Source organism: Microtus pennsylvanicus, chromosome 4 (assembly GCF_037038515.1).
Source record: "Microtus pennsylvanicus isolate mMicPen1 chromosome 4, mMicPen1.hap1, whole genome shotgun sequence".
Lineage (NCBI taxonomy): Eukaryota > Metazoa > Chordata > Mammalia > Rodentia > Cricetidae > Microtus > Microtus pennsylvanicus.
Window position 1 is genome coordinate 50090947 of NC_134582.1, and position 22087 is coordinate 50113033.

Below are 22087 nucleotides of genomic sequence, written 5' to 3' on the forward strand. Positions count from 1 at the left end.
ATCCACACATGAGACATTTATTTATTTATTTATTTATTTATTTATTTATTTTTGGTTTTTCGAGATAGGGTTTCTCTGTGGTTTTGGAGCCTGTCCTGGAACTAGCTCTTGTAGACCAGGCTGGTCTCGAACTCACAGAGATCCGCCTGCCTCTGCCTCCCAAGTGCTGGGATTAAAGGCGTGCGCCACCACCGCCCGGCTGAGACATTTATTTTTGTTTTAAATATTTTACTTGTTATTTTATATTATTTCTATTACTTTTAATTGAGTGTATGTATGTGTTTGTGTGTGGATAAGTATATATGAGTGCAGGTGCCCATGGAGGCCAGAGGTAGAGGTGTTAATCCCCTAAAGCTGCGCTCTTCGCTGCTGAGCTCTCTCCAAGCCCTCTATACATGACACATTTGTAGGGAAAGTAAATGCCATTCTAATTCATTTACTGATTTAACACCTTGCATCAAAACAGATCAGCTGGAACAAATTCTTTTCTATGACTCCCAAACGAAACATCAGGCATCAGAAACCTGACTAAAAGTGAGTAAAAATATAAACCTTATGTAAACATCTTCCTTTAGCATTTATATGTTAAAAACACAGACTTCACCTTACAGATGTGTTCCTAGATGTGATACTTAGAACTATCAGAAAAGCTCTCTCTGGACACTGCCTACTAATGCTCTGAAGGGTTCTCTCAAACTTCTTCCAAAGACTACAAACATAAAATTATTTATCAGGCTGGAGAAATGGCTCAGTAGTTCAGAGCACTACTTCCAGAGGACCCAGGCTCAATTCCCAGCATCCACATGGCAGCTCACAACTGTCTGTAACTCTAGTTCCCGGGTTTCTGACACCTTCACACAGACATACATGCAGACAAAATATCAATGCAACATAAAACAAACACATAAATTATGAAAACAAACAAACAAATAAATTGAAATATTTCTCAACAAAGACCAATAACAATGTGGAGCTGAAGAGATGGCTCAGCAGTTAAGAGCACCAGCTCTTCCTGCAGAGGAGTGGGTTTCCATTCCCAGCACCCACACAGTAGCTCACAACTGTAACTCCAGACAATCCCATAACCTCTATTATCCACTGTAGGCACCAGGCACAAAAATTTTTTATTTAAAATCAAAAATATAGGGGGCTGGAGAGATGGCTCAGTGGTTAAGAGCACTGCTTGTTCTTCCAAAGGTCCTAAGTTCAATTCCCAGCAACCACATGATGGCTCACAGCTATCTATAGTGATATCTAGTGCCCTCTTCTGGCCTGCAGGTATACATGCAGACAGAATACTGAGAATACTGTATATATAATAAATAAAATCAAAAATATAAAATAAATTCATTTCTTAGAAAATAGAGGCCAGCCAGGAAGTGGTGACGCGTGCCTTCAATCCCAGCACTGAGGAAGCAGAGGTAGGTGGATCTCTGTGAGTTCAAGGTCAACCAGGTCTATAGAGCAAGTTCCAGGACAGCCGGAGCTGTTACATAGAGAAACCCTGTCTCAACACACACACACACACACACACACACACACACACACACACACACACAACAACAACAAAAACAAAAAAAAAGTTAGGAGCCTTAATCTCACACTGGAATGAGAATCTAGTACTTAAATGTACCTATGTTGTTCTGATTATTTTGATAAAAAAAAATCTTTAGCACTTGAATTCAGGCATTTTTATATACTCAGTAACACAGTGGCCAAATAAATACCTACGAAAGCTTTAGCTCCAATCTCTTTTCATGCCCACATATATTTATTTCCATGTTAAGAAAACAAATACTTTTTATTATATATAAAAAAGGAAAAGATTATTTAACAAAATTCAGGTCTTAAGAAGGTCCTGCCAAGGTGGAAACTGGAGATTCTGACAAGACCAGATGAGAGCTAACAATTCCACAAACTACCAAACATAGTGTACACACACTAACTAGAAAGGGACTGTCTTAATAACTCTAGTTAGGAATGCCTGTGATTGCCATGGGATGCTAGGCAGATGAGGCAGGTAACAGGTGCCAGAAGGGTCATGGATTGATCCAACAGGGAGTGAAAATATCTTGAGGATCACAGACTAAGCACAAGCACAAAAAAGAAGCAGATGTTTGACACCTGCACTCAATTGAGCATAAAAACAGAAAAGCGTTGGGAATTAATTTCAAATAACTTTTATTAGGAATGCATATAGGAATGCCAGGCATGGGGGCACACACCTTTAATCCCAGCACTCAAGAGGCAGAGGCAAGGAAGATCCTTGAGTTTGAGGGCAGCCTGGTATAGAAAGTGAATCCCAAGGACAGCTGGAGCAATACAGAGAAGCCCTATGTCTAAATAATAACAAACAAACAAACAAATACTGAATTTTGAATTGATAGATTGTATACATATTCATTATATATTAATATTCTCAAAAAATTCAAGTATCTGTGATTCCCATTGTGTGTGTGTGTGTGTGTGTGTGTGTGTGTGTGTGTGTGTGTGTGTGAGATTTCTTTGTTTTGAGACAGGGTTTCAGTATGTAGCCTAGAACTTTATGTAGTCCAGAATGGCCTTGAACTCAGAGATCCCCGCTCCCACGCTTCCATCTCGTCAGTGCTGAAACCAACTACATGCTCCAAGACATCCATCCAGCTTGTGATGGCCACTTTTAAACAGTCATGACTGTCTGTGAATACTCCAGTATGTATTTTTTGTTTGTTTGAAATAATAATTATACCATTTCCCCATTCCTTTTATGTATCTTTAGGCAATGACTGGTCTTTGTCTTGTAACTAGAGTGTATATTATTTCAGAAGGGTTATAAAGACCAACTTAATATGTAAGTCGCAATGCAAATGAAAGAAACAAAAGCGAGATGCAAACAGAGTCAGTAAAAGTGTGCCCGATTTGGAGCTACGAGAGACCTACTTAGAGTGGAGAACCTGGACTATCAGGGCACACTGAGTTCAAGGCTACAAAGAAGAGGAAGAAGAATTTTAAAAGTGATAATGTGAAGCTTTGGTTTACACACCTAACCCAACCTTACACAGAGTGAGAGTATGCTGAGCCCTCAAAAACTAGACTTTCTAAAGGTCTTTTTAACCTCTACAATCTGTGTGTGTGTGTGTGATACTTCTCCCTAAGCCTTAAAATCCACTAAGTAAAATGCCAGCTAAATCTCCTATATCACAGGTATCAATCTACTATATCATAAATTTCTAAATAAATTTATAAGATAAATATGTTCTCCCTCATCCTATTCTTTAGTTATAAATATTTTAAATGCTTTTAACTTAAACTTACCCATTATGACGACCAGCTTAATAATTTGGAAATTAGGAAAATGGTTCTCCCATCAGCATTATTTATTGCCTGAAAAGGAAAGAAGATGAACACATTAATAACAACCAGAAGAGGTAACCACAAAAAGAAAAATAACAGTATAACTGACACTAATGAAGGATATGTGTGTGTACACTAGAAATAATTTCTGAGTTTTTCAGAATACCTAACATTAGGACCTGATTGTGTAGGTACCCTTCCCCAACACACTAAACTTCCAGGATCCAAAAAAAAGCGGGTGATCAGCAACAAGCATATTGTTTGTATAAACAGCTCAGATACAATGAGCCCTTATCATAACCCTCCTCAAATCTCAGCTCCCAGGTGGCATTTTGTAATCAGGCCTTTCTAACGACGTGCGGTCTTCCTGCCACATAAATTCTTTTCTATGAAAACAGCAACAGAAAAATAATACATTGTTTTAAAGAAAATTGCATAAAAAATAATTATAACTGTTGCTTGGCATAAATTTTATAGCAATATAATTTGTATAACTGTAAGGAGAGAAGAAAGATACAATTATATATGTGTTTGTGTATGCTCTTGCAAGTAGGTTGGTATCAAATCAACAACAGTTTGAGTTCTAAAGATAAACCACCAAAAAGGAAATCTAAAATAGAGCAAAAGAGACAAAAACTTAAAACAGCAGACTGCAAAACATATACAAAAAAAAGGGAGAAAATGAGAAGAAAATATGACCCACAAAAACACAGAAATAGCAGATATACCTTATACAAGTTATATAAAATATAAATAGAATAAAAACAAATTAAAAGTAAACAGATTAAAAACAAACTCTAACTTGTCAAGAGACAAATTTTAAAACCAAAGGCAGGCCAGCCTGGGCTACACAGTGAAAAAAAAATCCAATAAAAGACTAGCAAACATAACCTAGTACATAAAAGATGGCTCGGTGGTTAAGAGCTTTTGCGAAGGACCCAGGTTCATTTCCCAGCACTCATGTGGTGGCTCACAACCATCCCTAACTCCAGATCCAGAGGATCTGACATCTTGGGGCTGGTATACAGTTCAGGGGTTTAACTAAATTAACACGGCTTGAATGAACTGTCCTGGTTACACACAATCCAACCAATGTGACCTTAAGTTTATAGAGGAATTTAAGTACAGTGCTGGCCTGGCCTGGTGCCACAACCCTTCAGAGACAGGCAGATCTCTATGAGCTTGAACCATCCTGGTCTCATTGCAAGTTCCAGGCCTGCCTATAAACTGAGACCCTGTCTGGGGGGCAGGGGGGACCCAAAAACAAACACGTGGGGGGGGTGTCACCACAATAGTATGAGTACGTAGAGCAATTTATTACTCTGGTGGAGAAAGAAGGCACTCAAGTTCTGGGCTATCCTTTTGATGACACACAGTACACTACCATCCAACCAGACTGCTGATGACTTTGTGAGGAGGCTGGATATTTGACTGCTGTCCACTATACTGCAGGTGTTGGGAGAGCACCAGTGCTTTTGGGCCTAGCATTCAATAAAGGTGGAATGAAATAAGAAGATGAAAGTATAATTCATTAGTGCAATTCATAACAACAGTAGAATGAAGATTTTAATAACAAACAACTTTTGCATCTGGAGACGTACTATCCTTAAATGTGGCATCACTGCAAAGATTCCAGTGGTCACAGAAATAACTACTGTTTCAATAAACCTGGGGTGTCAGCTGCCACTGACCTAGAGTGGAACTTCAGGTAAAACTTAATTTGTTGTGCATAATTGGCCAGTGTGTCAGCCTGCTGAATGTGGGTATTGACGTTTTCATGGAAACGCTAAAGTCGAATTTCATCAGCCACAAGTTTGAGTGACTTGCAACCTATGTTTAGATTATGACCCATCTATTTAGACACTAGCAAAAGTTATCTGCTGTTCAATGTTTAAAATGTACTAATTACTTTTATCAATTGGCCTTTCCTGAAATCAAATTGCTCTGAGTTATGTCTTTAAGTGTATTATTGTGCCAGAACCTTACCAATACATATGAAATTTAGAAATATAGGCACCAAAATACTCAGCATACCAAGTCTTATGATGATTATTTAAAGACTTTATATGCTCATTCTGTGCTGTTATGAGAAACTTCCATTTTGAAAATCTACTTTGTTGCCGGGCGGTGGTGGTGCACGCCTTTAATCCCAGCACTCGGGAGGCAGAAGCAGGTGGATCTCTGTGAGTTCGAGGCCAGCCTGGTCTACAAGAGCTAGTTCCAGGAAAGGAACCAAAAGCTACGGAAAAACCCTGTCTCGAAAATAAAAAAAAAAAAAATCTACTTTGTTACATAAAAGCACACATCTTCGATAATGTCTCCAAACAAAAAGCCTATATAGTTCTGGGCATGGCAGTGCATGTCTTTAATCTCAGCACTTAAGAGGCAGACGTAGACAGATCTCTATAAATTTAAGACCAATCTAGTCTACAAAGAAAGTTCCAGAAGAGCAAGGTCTACATGGTGAGACCCTGTCTCATGGTGGAGAAAAAGCTTATAGTATGTTTGCACTCAGACTGGAAGAGGGCTATTAAATATTTTTATTAACTGTCATAATGGTGATTTGAATGATAATGCCCCCTATATACCCATAGGGAGTGGCACTATTATGAAGTGTGGCCTTATATGAATATGTGTGGCCTTGCTGAAGGAAGTATGCCACTGGGAGTAGGCCCTGAGGTTTCAGAAGCTCAGGTCAAGCCCATTGTCACTCTCTCTTTCTGCTGCCTGCTGATCCAGATATAGAACTCTCAGCTACCTATCCAGCACCACAGCAACCTGCATGCTGCCATGTTTCCCACCATAAGAATAATAGACTAAACCCCTGAACTGTATACCAGCCCCCAATTAAATGTTTTCCTTTATAAGAGTTATTGTAGTCATGGTGTCTCTTCACAGCAATAGAAACCCTAAAACAGCTATCTTTATCTTGTGTAGATAGTGTTGAATATGCTCTTCAATTTAGTAAATATTTTTAAAGGTAGAAATGAATAGTAGCTAATTAAATTATTTTATATTTTAAGATTAAAATATAATTACATCATTCCCTCTTCCCTTTCCTTTGTCCAAGTCTTCCCATGTAATATCCCTCCCCTTTTATGATTCATGGCCTTTTAAAATAGTTGAGTGTACATGTGCATGTGTGTGTGCATGCATGTGTGTGTGTTCATATTCCTATATACAACCTGCTCAGTCTGTATCTATTATTTGTATGACTGTTTTGTCTTGGATAACTACTGGGAGTGAGACTGAACCAAGAATTTCTCAGAAACCCAGATGAAAGGACAAAGGGAATGTTAGTTCTGAATCCTTGTAGAAGACTAGACTTGGCCAGACCAGTCTGGGTATAAGAACAAGTATTTAGAATGCTGTTAGGGATTGTGCTGGTTTAGCAGAGTAGAGAATTAGGTTCTCCTCCAAGATCTATGATTTCACTAGCCCTGAGTAGCTGGTTAGGTTTCCAGTACTAGACATGAGTTTCTATTTGTTGAGTTGGTCTTAAATCCAATTAGAGAGCTGTTGGTTACCACCAACGTATGTATGTCACTACTGCATCCTTAGGGTTGTCATACCATGCTGGCTGTTGTCATGGTTCATAGACACTGGTAGCTAAATTGTTGAGGATCTTTAATGGGGGGGGGGGGGTTGATGTTTGGTTGGTTGGTTTGGTTTTTCAAGATAGGGATTCTCTGTGTAGCCCTGGCTGTCCTGGAACTCACTCAGTAGACCAGACTGGCCTTAAACTCAAGAGATCAGCCTGGCCTCTGTCTCCTGAGTGCTGACATCAAAGGTGTGTACCACCACCATCTGGCAATAATTCTTAATCAAAACATTTGAAACTCTTGTAAATTTTTCCACACTATTAGAAGTTCTTTTCCAACTTCTTGTTTGAAGTATAATTTTCCACTTCTTTTCCCAACCTCTCAAAAAACAAAGAAGGAAAGAGGGAAGGAGAGAGGGAGGAAGGAAGGAAGAGAGGGAAAGGGATTCTGCAAATGAACTGAGCAGATATCTACTATCTATGTAACTTAGTAAAAGGGTAGTTGATTGCTGTGAAAACTCCTTCAGCCAATAGCCTTTAAGATACCAGCCCATTTGGGCATGGTCTCTTGTACTTAGATGTAGATATAAACTTTGCATGGTATCTCTCTCAGCTGCCGGATTCAGTTCCTGTTCCCTACTTGTGCAGAGGACTGTGATCTGTGAGTCTACCCCTAAATAAAGAACCCTTTATTATACTCAATTCTGAGCTAGTGTGAGATTACTTTATAGTGTACATCTATATCTGGTGCCCATGTGAATCCCAACTCCACACCTACCAAGACCAGCACAAAAGGTCCACGGCTAGAAGGTCTCCCATCCCAGCCCACCTGGCTTGATTTCATCTACTAAGTGTTTTTTTTTTTCCAAAACCCTGCTACAGTGGAACTACCATGCAATGATTTGGCAATTTCCTGGGCTCACATAAGCTTCCCACTGCTTTCCCTGCTATGTGGCAACTTGTGCAGCTTCTGGTTTGTGTTCCCCAATCACGAGCGCTAGGTTCCTTGATATTCTGGCCACCAAAAAACTCTATGTACAGAATCAATTTAATTGCCCTTAATTTGTCAAGCAAAGGATACAGTATTTAAGCAGACACCAACTCAGAACCTAAAAGTTGTGTCTCTCAACAAAGCGACAGCAACTGCAACACATGCTGGTCAATAAAGATTATTACATCTACAACAATTTACTGAAATCTCATAACAAAGGTAGCTTTATTTGATTAATAAATAAACAAACTTGAAAGTTATATAATGACAAACAATATCACCATCCAGAAATTTAATAATCTTTTTGCATTCTGCAAGGCTTATGTGGTTATTCTAATACATCCATTTATCTGATATTGGGACTTAGCTTTGTTTTTCACATTATATCCTTAAGAAAATGGTTTGATAACAGAGCCAAGAATCAGACACTTTTAGAAATGATACAGTCTTCACAAACTAATAATGAACAACTAGCTGACAGGATTAATACCATCGATTATCAAAAGTTACCTGAAAAAAATTAATACCATTGAAAAGGATAACATTAATTTAACAGACAAAATTCAATCTATGTCAAAAGGTGCTGAGAAGTTATCTAAAAGATTTGACAATCAAAATAGTTAAACAGTTATAAGTTAGCAGATAAGTATCTCTCCAGGAAGGCAATATGCACACCATCTAAATAATATCCAAGAATGAGAAGTTACCCTTAATGAAAAATTTCATACCATGGAATGACGAGAGGTTATGTGAGTCAATGAAATCACTGTAAATATTCAGAGATCAAGAGATTCAGGCTTTACAAAAGACAGTGGTATAAAGATTTGAAACGATTGAGAAAATTAATGGAACTCATGAGCAGAGAGAAAAAATACAAGGACAGGATTTAACATCGCCAGTATTTGTCAGAATCAGAGATGACTTAACAAGAGTTTTAGCTATGTAATCACCTCTAACAAACTATCAAACACTAAATAACCAAAATAATACAAAGACAGTAGATGGAAACGTATAGGTATGAACGATATAAAAGAAACTAAGCAAACAGTAGTATCTTTTATTTATTTGTTTGTTTGTTTGTGTTGGTTTGTCAAGACAGGGTTGCTCTCTGTAGCTTTGGAGCCTGCCCTGGAACTAGCTCTTGTAGACCAGACTGGCTTGAAACTCACGGAGATCTGCCTGCCTCTGCCTCCCAAGTCCTGGGATTAAAGGTGAGCAACACCACTGCCTGGCTCAGGCAGTAGTATCTTATGGCTTACATTCACCATTTGTTGGGAGATGCTAAAGATGTGTGCTTTAAGCAATAAGGATACACCACATGATTGGCTTCAATTAATTTCAGTGGTCCTAAGATTGGCTGCAACTAAAATGCAAAATGCTAATAGTGAGAAGAGGCAAAAATTTTAGACAACATAGGGAAAAAAAGGATCTGAGGCTTTCCCACAATCAAAATCTTGGCAAGGGCCTTTATGCTGACCCACAGGTTCAAGCTCTTTATGATGAACACATCTTGAACCTATGCCACAGAGCAGCCTTAAATGCTTGGGACAGGATTCAAGAACCAGCAAAAATAACTGAATCATATATTAAGGTTAAACAGAGCCAAAGAGAACCCTTTAGTGCCTTTTTACAAAGATTAACTAAGGCTGCACAGATAAGAATAAAAAATCCAGAAGCTAGACAAGTACATATTAAATCACTGGCTTTTGAAAATGCCAACGTAAAATGCAAAAAGATACTTATATGAGAAGACAAGGAACCATGGAAAAGAGCTTGTAATAATTATTTAGGAGAGATTAAGAGCAAGTATCCCAAAAACAATAGAATTAACCATATAAAGAGAACTACTTGAATCTTACCCCATACTGTATGTGGCACACCAATTAACTGGAACCAATACATTCTATACTGATGCAAATAAATCAGAAAAGGCAGGTTGCAAATCATTAGATTTAAGTGAGGGGGAAAAAAACCTTCTAAACAGATATATGCTATTCTCACAGTACTAAGGAATCTTAAAGAACCTCTCAATATAGTTACTGGTTCACAATATGCAGAAAGAGTTGTTTTGCATATTGAAACCACTGAATTTATACCAGATTATACAGATTTGACTTCATTATTCATTCAGGTTCAAAATATAATCATAAATAGATTTTGTCGATATACATAACACACATCCAATACCATACAAGTCTGCCAGTTACTCTAGCACAAGGTAATGCAGAAATTTATTGATTATTGATTGGAAAGGTGCTGAAGGCTTCATAATTTAAAAAAATCATGTCAGTAACAAAGGTTTAAAGAAACAGTTTTCTATTACATGACAACAAGCTAAGGAGATTATAAAGAGATGTCCTACTTGTTCTTTCTATAACCAAACACCATTACCTGCAGGAAGTAACCCAAAGGATACTCAAAGGAATGAAATTTGGCAGATGGATGTGTTCCACTTTGCAGATTTTGGAAAATAAAAATACATACACCACACCACTGACATTTATTCAGGTTTTCAATGGGCAACTGCTTTGAGTTCAGAAAAGGCTGATTCAGTATTAGAATTTATTAGAAGTTACAGCCATCATGGGTATACCTGCACAAATACAGACAGATAATGGTCCGGCATATGTCTCTAAGAAAATGACACAGATTTTTGCTTATTATAATATAAAGCATATTAGAGGTATACCAAACAATCCTACTCGTCCAGCAGTTATAGAAAGATCAATTCAAACTATAAAGGATATGTTAAACAAACAGAAAGGAATGGAAAACACCCCCAGAAATAGATTGCATAATGCTTCATTAACCTTGAATTTTCTTAACACTAATGAGAAAAAAATAATGGTAACACAGAGACATTGGATAATAGGGAGAAAAAAAAAACTTCTGAACTAAATTAGCCAGTGTATTTCAAGGATGTGCTGATCTCAGAATGGAAACCAGGAGATGTGCTACATTGGGGAAGGGGTTTCACTCTTGTTTCCACAGGAGAAGAAAAGTTATGGATACCTTCAAAATTAATAAAGCTTCTGTTTGAAAAAGAGAAACCTCTAGAGACAGAAATGACAGCTCATCCATGGAGGTAACTATCATACAGGTGGTAAGGAAACCTCATAAGGATTGGGGTAGGGTTTGTTCTTGTCTTTGCAGGAAAATATTCATCTTCAAAATATCCAGAGACCTCGCACATTGAGATGGCAAAGGGAAAAAGATAACTATCCAGAAAGGATCACCAAGCAAAGAGAAATCTGACTTGTCATGACAGGTCATCTGCAGGGTAAAACTTCATTACCTCAGTATGTATATATCTCTACTTAAAAACTGAAGTTGGCTTTGGAGTTGGACAATGGCTATCCTCTCTAAATCCAAGCATATTGTTAAAAGAAAAATTCAGACTTTCTGTCTCATGTCAGGAGCCATCTGGTATAAGAAAGAAAGAAGAAAGAATTTAGGAAAAATTTTACTTCTCTCCATACCTATTTTTGTTTCTATTGTACCTTTCATTGATATGTGTCTATATGAATAATGTTTAAGTTTTCCGCAATGAACAATAAATTTTCCTTCAGCAATCTATGAAATTTTCAGGAAGAAGATGGGGCCCCACAACAACGATTCCACATGGTTGATATATTGTCATGATGTTGATAGCACTACTTTAATATCTGCTTTGGGTACACCAGCTGCTTAAAATGATTCCAACTTGGTTAACTGAAATGGTGCACCTTCTCACAACATTCTGGCCAGAATTTCAAATAAGAACATCAGAAAAACCCTAGCGACTACAGACAGTAATCTTGAAATTTAACTATCATTTTAGTTTTACAGGATCCCATAGAAAGAACATTGCCCCCATAACAGCTGGAAGTAATTCTAGAAGACAGCATCCCCTCTCCTGACAAAGTTTGTCCTTAGGGTTAGGGATATTAATTAGGGGTACAGAGTTGGGTGGAAATTATATAGGCTCAAGGATCACTTTGCGGGGAAAAGGGGGAAATTGGATGGGATTATAGGCAGATTAGTGTGAGCATTCTCACACTAATAATAATAGTGAGTGATACAGTGAATACTTGAGAGCTATTATTTATAGACAATTTACATTGATATATTCTGTATATTGATACAAATTCAAATTATATCTCTTATATTGAGTATGTTCCTATTTCTGTTTACTATATCTGTACACCTAGATAAAGTTATTTTGTCATATTTCATGCATGCATACTTATACTTCTGCTTAAGGCACTGTGTTATTGATACAATTTTAGGATATATTTATTATATTGGACTATACATTACTGCCTCTGATCAAAATACTTATACATGGTTTGCATTTTGAGGTCATTGTCCTCATTTGCTACTGAGTTGTTTAAAGACTGTTTAATATTCTAATGAGGCCTTACTCTTTAAGTTATATCGGTATTAACAAATATAGGTCAATAGTCATACATGTTCTTCACACTTATAGTTAAACTAATCAGGTTCTTAGATACACAGAAATTGTATTTCACATAGATAGGTAATCTTCAATCACTTCAAAGAGCTGTAGAATATGGCATTTAAATAACTTATGGTTCTGTTGATGTGAGACACAATAGCACTGATCTATTCCTGAGAGAACATTGAGCACTGAAGACACTCCAAATGGAGCTTGTTTTCTTCTTGGCAAAACTGGTCTTTGGGCAAAGAACTGCCTATGCCTCGACCACTGACAAGATGTGCGGTGTCCAGACAAGACAAGCAGTATACAAGAAAAAAGACTGCCAAACTTTGCCAAGACAGGGTAAGATGGTTTTGAAAATTTTCCTGCCTCTGAAAACGGTCTGTCAGTTACTCTAGGCCTTAGCCAAAGTTGGTTGCTCCAACATTGCAAATGAGACTTTGGGGGATTGCCCAGGTAGTCAGTTGTCTCTGTCATTTATTGCACATTTTGGAAGTTGTTGGTTTGCACTTCCTGTTTACTCAAGTAATATTATTTCCTTTCTCAGGTCTTCGATGGGGTTGAAGGCCCACAAATCACAATCCCAGAAAACCTTGGTAACAATGAGGACCCTAAGAGAGACATACGTAGATCTAATCTACATGGGAAGTAGAAAAAGACAAGATCTCCTAAGTAAATTGAGAGCATGGGGACCTTGGGAGAGGGCTTAAGGGGAAGGGAGAGGCAAGGAGGGGAGCAAAGAAAAATGTAGAGCTCAATAAAAGTTAAAAAAAAGAAAGCTGGGGACAGATAGATCTACCTCCAGATTCAGCTATACCAGTCTTAGACATAGGCCCTATATCCTACTACTCAACAATGTCCATTGTTTCTCTAGTCATTTATAACCAGAAATTGGGAACAGACTAGATGTCAGTCAATGGATGAATGGATAAAGAACATGTGCTACATTTACATGATGGAATATTACTCAGCTGTTAAAGAAAAAAATGAAATAACAAAATTTACAAAATTTCAGGTAAATGGATAGAGCTTTAAAAAGAAAAGTCCTCAATCAGGTAACCAGGGCCAAAAAGATAAATACAGTATATATTCATTTATATGTGGATATTGGCTGCTAAGTCTTTGATAAGCAGGCTACAATCCATACAACCATAGAGGTCAGATATAAAGGATTATGGTGGAAGAATTTTGAGGAAAGATAAATAGAATATTTATGAATGAACTTAGCATGCTGAGACCTTTTAAGTTCAAGCTACAATACCAAATAAATGATATTTTTATTATATGAGGTGAAAAACCTCAGATACACACATACATCATATAAACTGTATGATTCCATTTATATATAAGTCTAGAAAGACAAAGTAATTTATAGAGAAAATAACAGATCATCTATTGCTGGAAAGCCATGGACAAAGAGGTAAGAATATAATGTATAAAAAAGCCTTTTCGAAGTGAAAGATATGACCACTGTCTGGAAATGGGTACTAATTTCACAGGTAAATACACATATAAAAATTTAATAAATAACAGGTTTTAAATGTACAGTACATTGCAAATCACTTACCAATCAAGTTATGAAGACATTGCTATCTCATGCTATCAGACCCACAACTCCAATGAGTCATACAGGCACTCCTTGTTGTTGAATTTTTAAAAATTATTACCTAAGCTGGTGATCCCTTGATTTAGTAGGCTGTAAAAGAATTCTAAGTTTTTAAAAATAAAATAAAACTGTCTAATATTGGTTAAAAACTTCAGTGCATACATCTGCAAGTAATTTCAAAATATTTTCCTATTAAAATCATAAAATATTTAAAGGGAAATTTAACTGTTTCAAATTTTTTATTTATTTTGTCTACAAATGTGTGTGCATATGTGAGCCCAATGTATACTACAGGTCGCAGAGAGGACAACTTTCAGAAGTTGGTTCTTTCCTTCCACTATATGAGTACTAGGGACTGAACTCACGTTGTCGGGTTTGGTGGCAGGCTTCTTTACCTACTGAGCCTATATTTTGTCATTCCTTGGTTAAGTTTTAATAATGCAATAGCCATACTTCATCTGTGGGGTCTGTCTATCTGTCTGTCTTTCATATTCTATTTTGTTTTTTTGAGACAGAGTATCATTCTGTATTTCAAACTAGCCTCAAAGTGACAATCCTTCAGCCTCCCAGGCAGCAGAAATACAGGCATGCATTACCATGCTTGGCCCATATTTTAATCTATAACACTCTTTTCCAGTCATCTGCATTTCCTCTCTAAATGGGTCATGATCCCTTCAAAAGTAGAGACAGAAAGTATGGTAGTAAAAAGCTTAGGTGGTAGATCCAAACTGTCTGAGTTTGACAGTAAATCTGTTACTTAACAAGTATACAACCGTATGTAAATGACTTAATATTTCTTTGCTTTAGTTTCCACACTTGTAAATATGGAGACTGTGGCATGATACCATAACCAAATTGCACTGGAAGTGAAATGAGTATATGTTTCTTTGTGGCTTGTGTTTTGTTTTAATTTTCTCCCAATACTGGTGATCCAACCCAGGTTCTTGTATAGGTAAGAACTACTTGTGAGTTACAATCCTAGCCCAACAAGTAAATATCTGTAAAGTACTTAACTGAAGGTTTACTATATAGTAATAATTATGTTAATAATTGTTAAGCAAAACCAACTTGACACACTGCTATGGCTTGAATGTATCTTTGAAAAACCATGTTGTTGAGCTTTTCCCAATGAAACAGTATTAAAACATAGATCCTAAGAGGTGATTATGCCAGGAGGGCTTGGCCTTCCTGCATAGACTACTGCTGATAATAAAAGGGCTAGAGGCTATAACTTTGATCTGTTGCTCTAGCCACCATAAAATGTGTTCTACCATGTTATAAGAAAACAAAATAATCCTCTCACCAGCCATAATCTCTTGATTCTGGATTTCAGCCTGTAAGAAATAAATCTTAGATCTTTGTAACATCCACAGTCTATGGCAATCTGTTTAGAGAAGCACAAAACCAGCTTCTCTGGAAGTACATATTTACAAGCTCTTCCTACTCTGTTCTTAAGTCATCGTGGTAATGCTATAGAATGTATGTGTCTACCAATCTTGTTTTCTGTATTTTATAAGACAGCCTTTTAAAAAAAACTTTATCACTTTATATGTATAGATGGTATGTCTGCATGTATGTCTGTGAACCATGTACATGTATATGTGCAGTGTCCAAGGAAGCTGGAGAGGCCAGAAGGAAGCTTTAGATCTTCTGAAACTGGAGATAATAGATGTTTTGAGCTACCATGTATTTGGGTGCTGAGAATTGAGTCTGGTTCTGTAGAAGAGCCGACAGTGCCTTTAACCACCAAGCCATCTCTCCTGCCCCACTATAAAACAGTCTTAAGGAAAATAAAAGTAGCTTTTAAATTAGCACTCTAATAAATTTAGGCTTTTGTCAAAACTCCCAAATCACTCTGGACAAACGTACAGAGCATAAACACCCTAACTGTTGTCTTTGGGTGTTTTTATGAGGTATTAAAAAAAGGAATAATTTCATAAATGGTTTACCAAACACATTACTCAATGTTCACTGACAGTGGCTCTCATAATGAAAATGGGACAAAACTGTATCTACTTCGTGAATGTTGTAAGAATTAAAGAAAATATTATGTATAAACTATTTTAAATACCAGATCATAATACATACATCAGAAACTCAATTATTAAGTTCAGCTTTGAATCTAGTCTTGTTTAGAATCTACTCATATACACTACTGTATTGCCTTTAGTTCATTTATTTGTTCTAGAAACACTTGTCTTTGGTATAACGTAATTTCCTCAATACTCTCCCATATTGAAAAATGACAAAATAAGGTCAGGTCTGGTGGCACATACCTTTAATCCCAGCATTTGGGAGGCAGAGGTGGGTGATCTCTGAATTCAAGGCCAGCCTGATGTATGAGCAAGTTCCAGGATAGCCAGGGATACACTGAGAAACCCTGTCTTTAAAAAACAAAGAAACTAATAAAAATTTTAAAAACTAAATTACAAAATTTACTATCTTTTTAAAATTCTAAAAAGAATATCTTGTTAAAGTTCTAAAATCAGGACAGTATTAACTGGATTCAAAAGTGCTTGCCACCAAGCCTAAGTACCTGACTTCAATCTCTAAAATCTATCTGATGGAAGGAGAGAACCAATCCCACAAGCTACTCTCTGATCTACACACACAAGTACACACTGATAAAGGCCACAGAGTGCACACACAAACATATATGCATACACACACAATAAAGTAAATTTTTAAATTCTAAAATATTTCCAAAGCATAAAAGTAATATTTACAGAACCAGTTAAAAAAAAAAGTGTGCCTTAATACTGGCCTTAAAACAATACCTGTGCCTACCATGAAAATGTGTTTAATGTTAAGAATATTCTTACTTTAATGGTAGTTTAATACTTTTTGCTGTTTATTTTTGAAATCTATCTATCTTTTATGTTTTGTGCACCATATGCATGCCTGGTGCCCAGAGAGCAAAAATCACTGGATCCTCTGGCACTGGGGTTTCAGAGGATTGTGAGCTACCACATAGGTGCTGGGAATCAAACCCAGGTCCTTTATAAGAACAAAGTGCTCTTAACTACTCCAGCCCTCTTTTTGCTACTTATTATATAATTCAAAAGTCCCAAATAATACCAAATGCTGAACTGTTCCATCAAAACTCAGAGGACACATTACCAAAACCTCAACCTCCAACAAAAACCCTATGACAAACCAATAACATGCTTCCTGCTTTTCTTCCGAAAGGGAACTGCTAGGAGTCTGCTTCCTGGGTCTACTTTTGTATCCCAAGTGCCTATCTCCCTCTTCTCTTTCGTAATCCTTACTCCTAAACACATAGCAATTATTAAAGAAATGTTTCCCTGAATATGAAAAAACAGACAACGTTTGTCTAAGTCAAGTTTATGAAAACTGAATTAAATTTATGCCCTGGCAATGCTGAAGTATGCATGAACAGCCTACATACGGTGGTTATGTTGAACTTGTCCATATTAGGTTTCATGGTCTACGTTGGTGAGGATGACTGACCAGGTCTCTTCCTCAAGAGTTAAGAGTGCTGCCTTCTCTTCCAAAGGTCCTGAGTTCAATTCCCAGCAACCAAGTGATGGCTCACAACCATTTGTCATGAGATCTGGTGCCCTCCTAAGGAAGAGCCAGTCATCCTCATCCAATTTAGACCATGAAATCCAATATGGACCCCCCAAGTCAAGCTTATATCTTATTTCAATTAACATGATGGTCTCCAGTCAGTCAATTTACTGCAAATAAAGTCAATTTTCATTATGGATGAATAAATAAAACTCTGTTGTTTATATACTGCCCTCCTATAAAAAAAATAGAAAATGTTTTCAATTAACTTTATTGCCACTCTGACTACTTTTGAATCCCATTTTGGGGCTTAGGGTATGATCTTTCAATATGGAATTTATTTTTATTGGCCAAACTGAGGTTTTTGTCTATTTACATCTTGTTTTCATTAGGTGAGGTTGATATTTAAGTACTTCATTTCTAAAATACCAATACTACTGACATCATATATATATATATTTTTTTAAATGCTTACTTTTTTGCTATGAGCTTTTAGAATATAGTTGCTGTGGATTATGCTCATTGCTAATAAAAACTGGTTGGCCGATAGCAGGGCAAGAAGAGATTAGGAGAGTCAACTTGAAACATAGAGAATGATGGGAAGAAGAAGGAAAGTCAGGGGAATCAAAAGAGATGCTAGCCAGCTACCCAGGAAGCAAGACATGCTAGAGGACAAGTAAAGCCACAAGCCACATGGCAACACATAGATTAATAAAAGTGAGCTAATTTAAGAGTAAGAGTCAGCTAGTAACAAGCCTGAGCTATTGGCTGAGAAGTTATAATTCATATTCAACCTCTAAGTCAGTTATTTGGGACAGAGTGGTTGGGATAGGAGAACTATGCTTGCATATGATGTTTTATAATAAAGATTCCCATGATACTTTGCAAATATTTCATTGTATCACATTCATTTTAACATACACAGGGAAATCATACACTTCAGTTTGCTAGTGGTTTTTCCAGTTTATTTTTGTTAAATAGAGACAATTCATGCCATGATGTGGGAGTGTCATATATCAATCTGTTGATTTCATTGGTTAAGCAATAAAGAAACTGCTTGGCCCTGATAGGTTAAAACATAGGTGGGAGGAGTAAACAGAACAGAATTGGGGGAGGAAGAGGAAGTGAGCTCAGAGATGCCATGCTCCCCTCTCCCGGGTAGACGCAATAGCTCTGCTCTCTGAGGCAGACAGCAATGCAGCCAGCCACCAGGTCAGACATGCTGAATCTTTCTTGGTAAGCGCAATTTGTGGTGCTACATAGATTATTAGAAATGGGTTAAGAGGCTGAAACTAATGGGCCAGGCAGTGTTTAAAAGAATACAGTTTGTGTGTTGTTATTTCGGGGCATAAGCTAGCCAGGCGGCCGGGGTGCCGGGGACACAGCCCCGCTGCTCATACTACAACAATGCCATGGCACATGGGGGTCAGACATCTATAAATGATATGTCTGTATCTGATCATATCTATAAATGACAGTAGGAAGGAATTACCACCTGGAAACATCAAGCAATATGTTAAGCACTTCATACACCACCACTCTACACTAACCACTTTCAATGACAACACTTGCTATCTCTCTAGCCCATGTCTCCATGTGTTCTTGTAGCTAGATTCCAATATCCTCAAATATATGAACTTTATATTGCATTCTTATCTCCACTCATCTCCTCTCCATCTATCTTTCCAAAACGTGCCCTATTTCTTTCTTGCCATTACTACTGTAATTACTACTAGTAATAAAAGCTACTAATTACCATAGCTTGCATTATACTTGTAGGGTAAAAAGTCCATGTGCAATTCTAGGTTTGGAAAACCCACCAATCCCTGAGCTCAAAAAAAAAAATCAATCCCTGAGTAAAAAATCCCACCAATCCCACCTTGGAAATTTCCACCCCGGAAAGTTTTGCTGGCCAAGAGACCCTATATAAAGCCTGCCTCACACACGGATCTCTGTTGCTTCTCACCCAAGCAGAGGCAGCCACCCTCTTGTGTCTTTCTTAATAAATCTCTTGCGTGAGGTTTGCTGTGCAGTGTGACTTTGTAGTATTCCTTAGTTCCTAACTGCCAGGACACTGCTCCCCTCGGAGCTGTAACACTTCCCTTGAGGAAACCTTTCCCCTCAGAACTATAACACTTATAATGCTGACTCTGCTAAATGCTTTTCACGACAATCCCATAAAGTAGATAAGGAAACAGGTGTGGGAAGATTAAGCAATTGGCTTTATCAGATTGGCATGGGCATAGTCTGCAAACACCCATAATTTCAGCATCCTCCTTTGTGGAGTTTCTCCCCGCTCCCTTAACTGTTATTAAAGTTGTACTAGGTCAACATGATTAATTCAAACCACATTTCCCAAAATCCAGGTTACAGTTGCCCAAAAAGGCAAATTACTCTCAAAAACATAATTAGACAAAGAAGAATGCTGACACCAGACTCCACCATATCTCTGGTCTCCCTGCTCCACATGTAGCTGTTCTTCCAAGTACAGGTCTATCTCAGAGAAAATGAAGAGGCTGTGCAGAAATGTCATACTGCAGACTTTCCACCAGCTCCACCCTGTGGCCAAATAGGTTCACCTATCATCTGCACTGAACCTCCACTTCAGACAAGCTGGTAAGTAGCTTTTCTCAAATCTGCAGAGTGGGGCCTGAGTCTCTCCAAAACCATATCTGCTTTGAATCTCTTCTTCCATATACCACAGTAACTGTATGTCCTTGATAAAGCTCTCACATGGTGCAAGCACCAATTCTTCTCCTAAGCTACTGAAATGTCTGAAATTTTTCTTTCTGAGGTACTTGGTCCAACAATCAAATCACTTCTGCAATACTCATTTTTGCTTCCCAAGAAGCCACTTCTTCTTACTTGCTCCTTTTATTAAAAAAGAGCAGAACTTAGTGGTGAGAATACTAGTTAGTACATCTACAGATTAGCAAACATCAATAAAAGCATGACCAAAAATAAAAGCAAGTTTTACTTACAGGCACTTTTGCATTCTGGTTAGGATGGAAAGACAGAAAAGGAATACAAAAAAATATAAGAAAAAAATGTTTGTAGATTATTACCTCAAAAATCACTTTTTATGTCGTAATGTTGGACTTACCAAAGTCTCCCTAAAATTTTAAATTTCTACTGTACCTAAAAGATTGCATATAATTTTCTGATACTTTTTTTTTCTTAAAAGATCCCTAATTTTTGGCTATTTCCACAAATGTATTTCATTCGTTTGGGTTCTCCAGAATAAAATGAGAATAATTCATTTCTGTGTGATTTTTCTGGGACCCAATACTTCTCAATTGCCTCGCAGATGACTATGACTTTTGGCTTACTCTTTCAAGAATCCACTGAGAGCCTAAAATTCTGCACTACCAGGTATAGGAAGGCGTCTAGGTATAAATTGCTTTCAAAAAAAATTTCATTCAGATCAATTAATTACATTTTAAAAAGTTTATTTATCCTGTTTCTAAGTGCTGTCTTGAAATAAATCTACCCTCATATTACTGCTGTGTTCAACAAAATTAAGTTTCTTCTACCTCCTCTACTTCTATTAAGCTGTGGTTCTCAGAATCATACACTAGACAGGCCTTTTATACAAAAATGCCCAGACAAATGCACTTTTATAAATCCGGAAGTCAGGGCTGGGGACATAGCTCTATGATAAAACACTAACACAGCAAGTCACTGAGTCTGATCCCCTGTGTTGAAAGCATTCTGCCACAGTTCTAACAAACAGCCAATTTAAGACTGCATTCAGATTTCCTACCTGCAGTTATATAGCAGTTTTCTGAGGAAATGAAACATTCCATCTCTCAGGGAAGCTACAGAAGGTAAACAACTCAAAATAGCTTCAGGAAGTACCAGAAACTGACTCCATTCACTAGGTTCCTCCCCTCCGAGTAAGCAACAACAACTGATGAAGAATCACTCTCAGCCAAAGAAGACTTTGAGACCAGACCAGGAGCCTGAAGAAAGGTTAGACCTACTGAGTCACATATAAAGGACACTCTCTAACCTGGCAAGCTGTCTGTAGGCTGTGCAGTGTGCTCCAGCTTTTGTGAGGTGTTGCACATGCTTGGGTGGGCTCAGGTGATGCAGCTATCTTTGAGTCATTTCTTCTCCTTTAAGTAACCCTTCACTCCTACTCCTGTAAGTAACCCTAACAAATAAAACTAAATTGTAGGTGGAAGTTTCTGTCCTACCCTCAGTCATTCAGTCCTAAATGTTAACTATAAACTATTTGGCCTATTAGCTCAGGCTTATTATTAACTAGCTCTTACAACTTAAATTAAGTAAATTAGGTTAATTAATTCTTGCCTATGTTTAGTCATGTGGCTTGGTACCTTTTTTCAGTAAAGTATTCTCATCTTGCTTCCTCTGCATCTGGCTAGTTACTGCATCTCTGCCTTTCCTCTTCCCAGAATTACCTGGTTGCCCCACCTCTACTTTCTGCCTGTCTACTAGCCAATCAGTGTTTTATTAAACCAATACAAGTGACATATCTTTATAGTGTACAAGAGAATTATCCCACAGCACTCAATGGTCCATCAAGTTTGACTTCAGCGTTATTCATACTTTGCTTCTGTCATGTGTTCCCTATCTTGGGTGAGTAGACATGTGTGTTGTGTCTCCCCATGAAGTCACACA

At 37.4% G+C, this 22087-nt stretch overlaps 1 protein-coding gene across 1 annotated transcript in view; it reads right to left on the reverse strand.

The window, feature by feature from the left end:
• The window catches only part of Map3k2 (mitogen-activated protein kinase kinase kinase 2), a 90185-nt gene that overhangs the window by 44000 nt on the left and 24098 nt on the right, over positions 1-22087 (reverse strand). Inside the window, exon 2 of the mRNA XM_075969058.1 lies at positions 3295-3363. Within this exon, the coding sequence (XP_075825173.1) occupies positions 3295-3298 (4 nt within the window). The 5' untranslated portion in view covers positions 3299-3363. The remainder of the gene's footprint in view (positions 1-3294; positions 3364-22087) is intronic.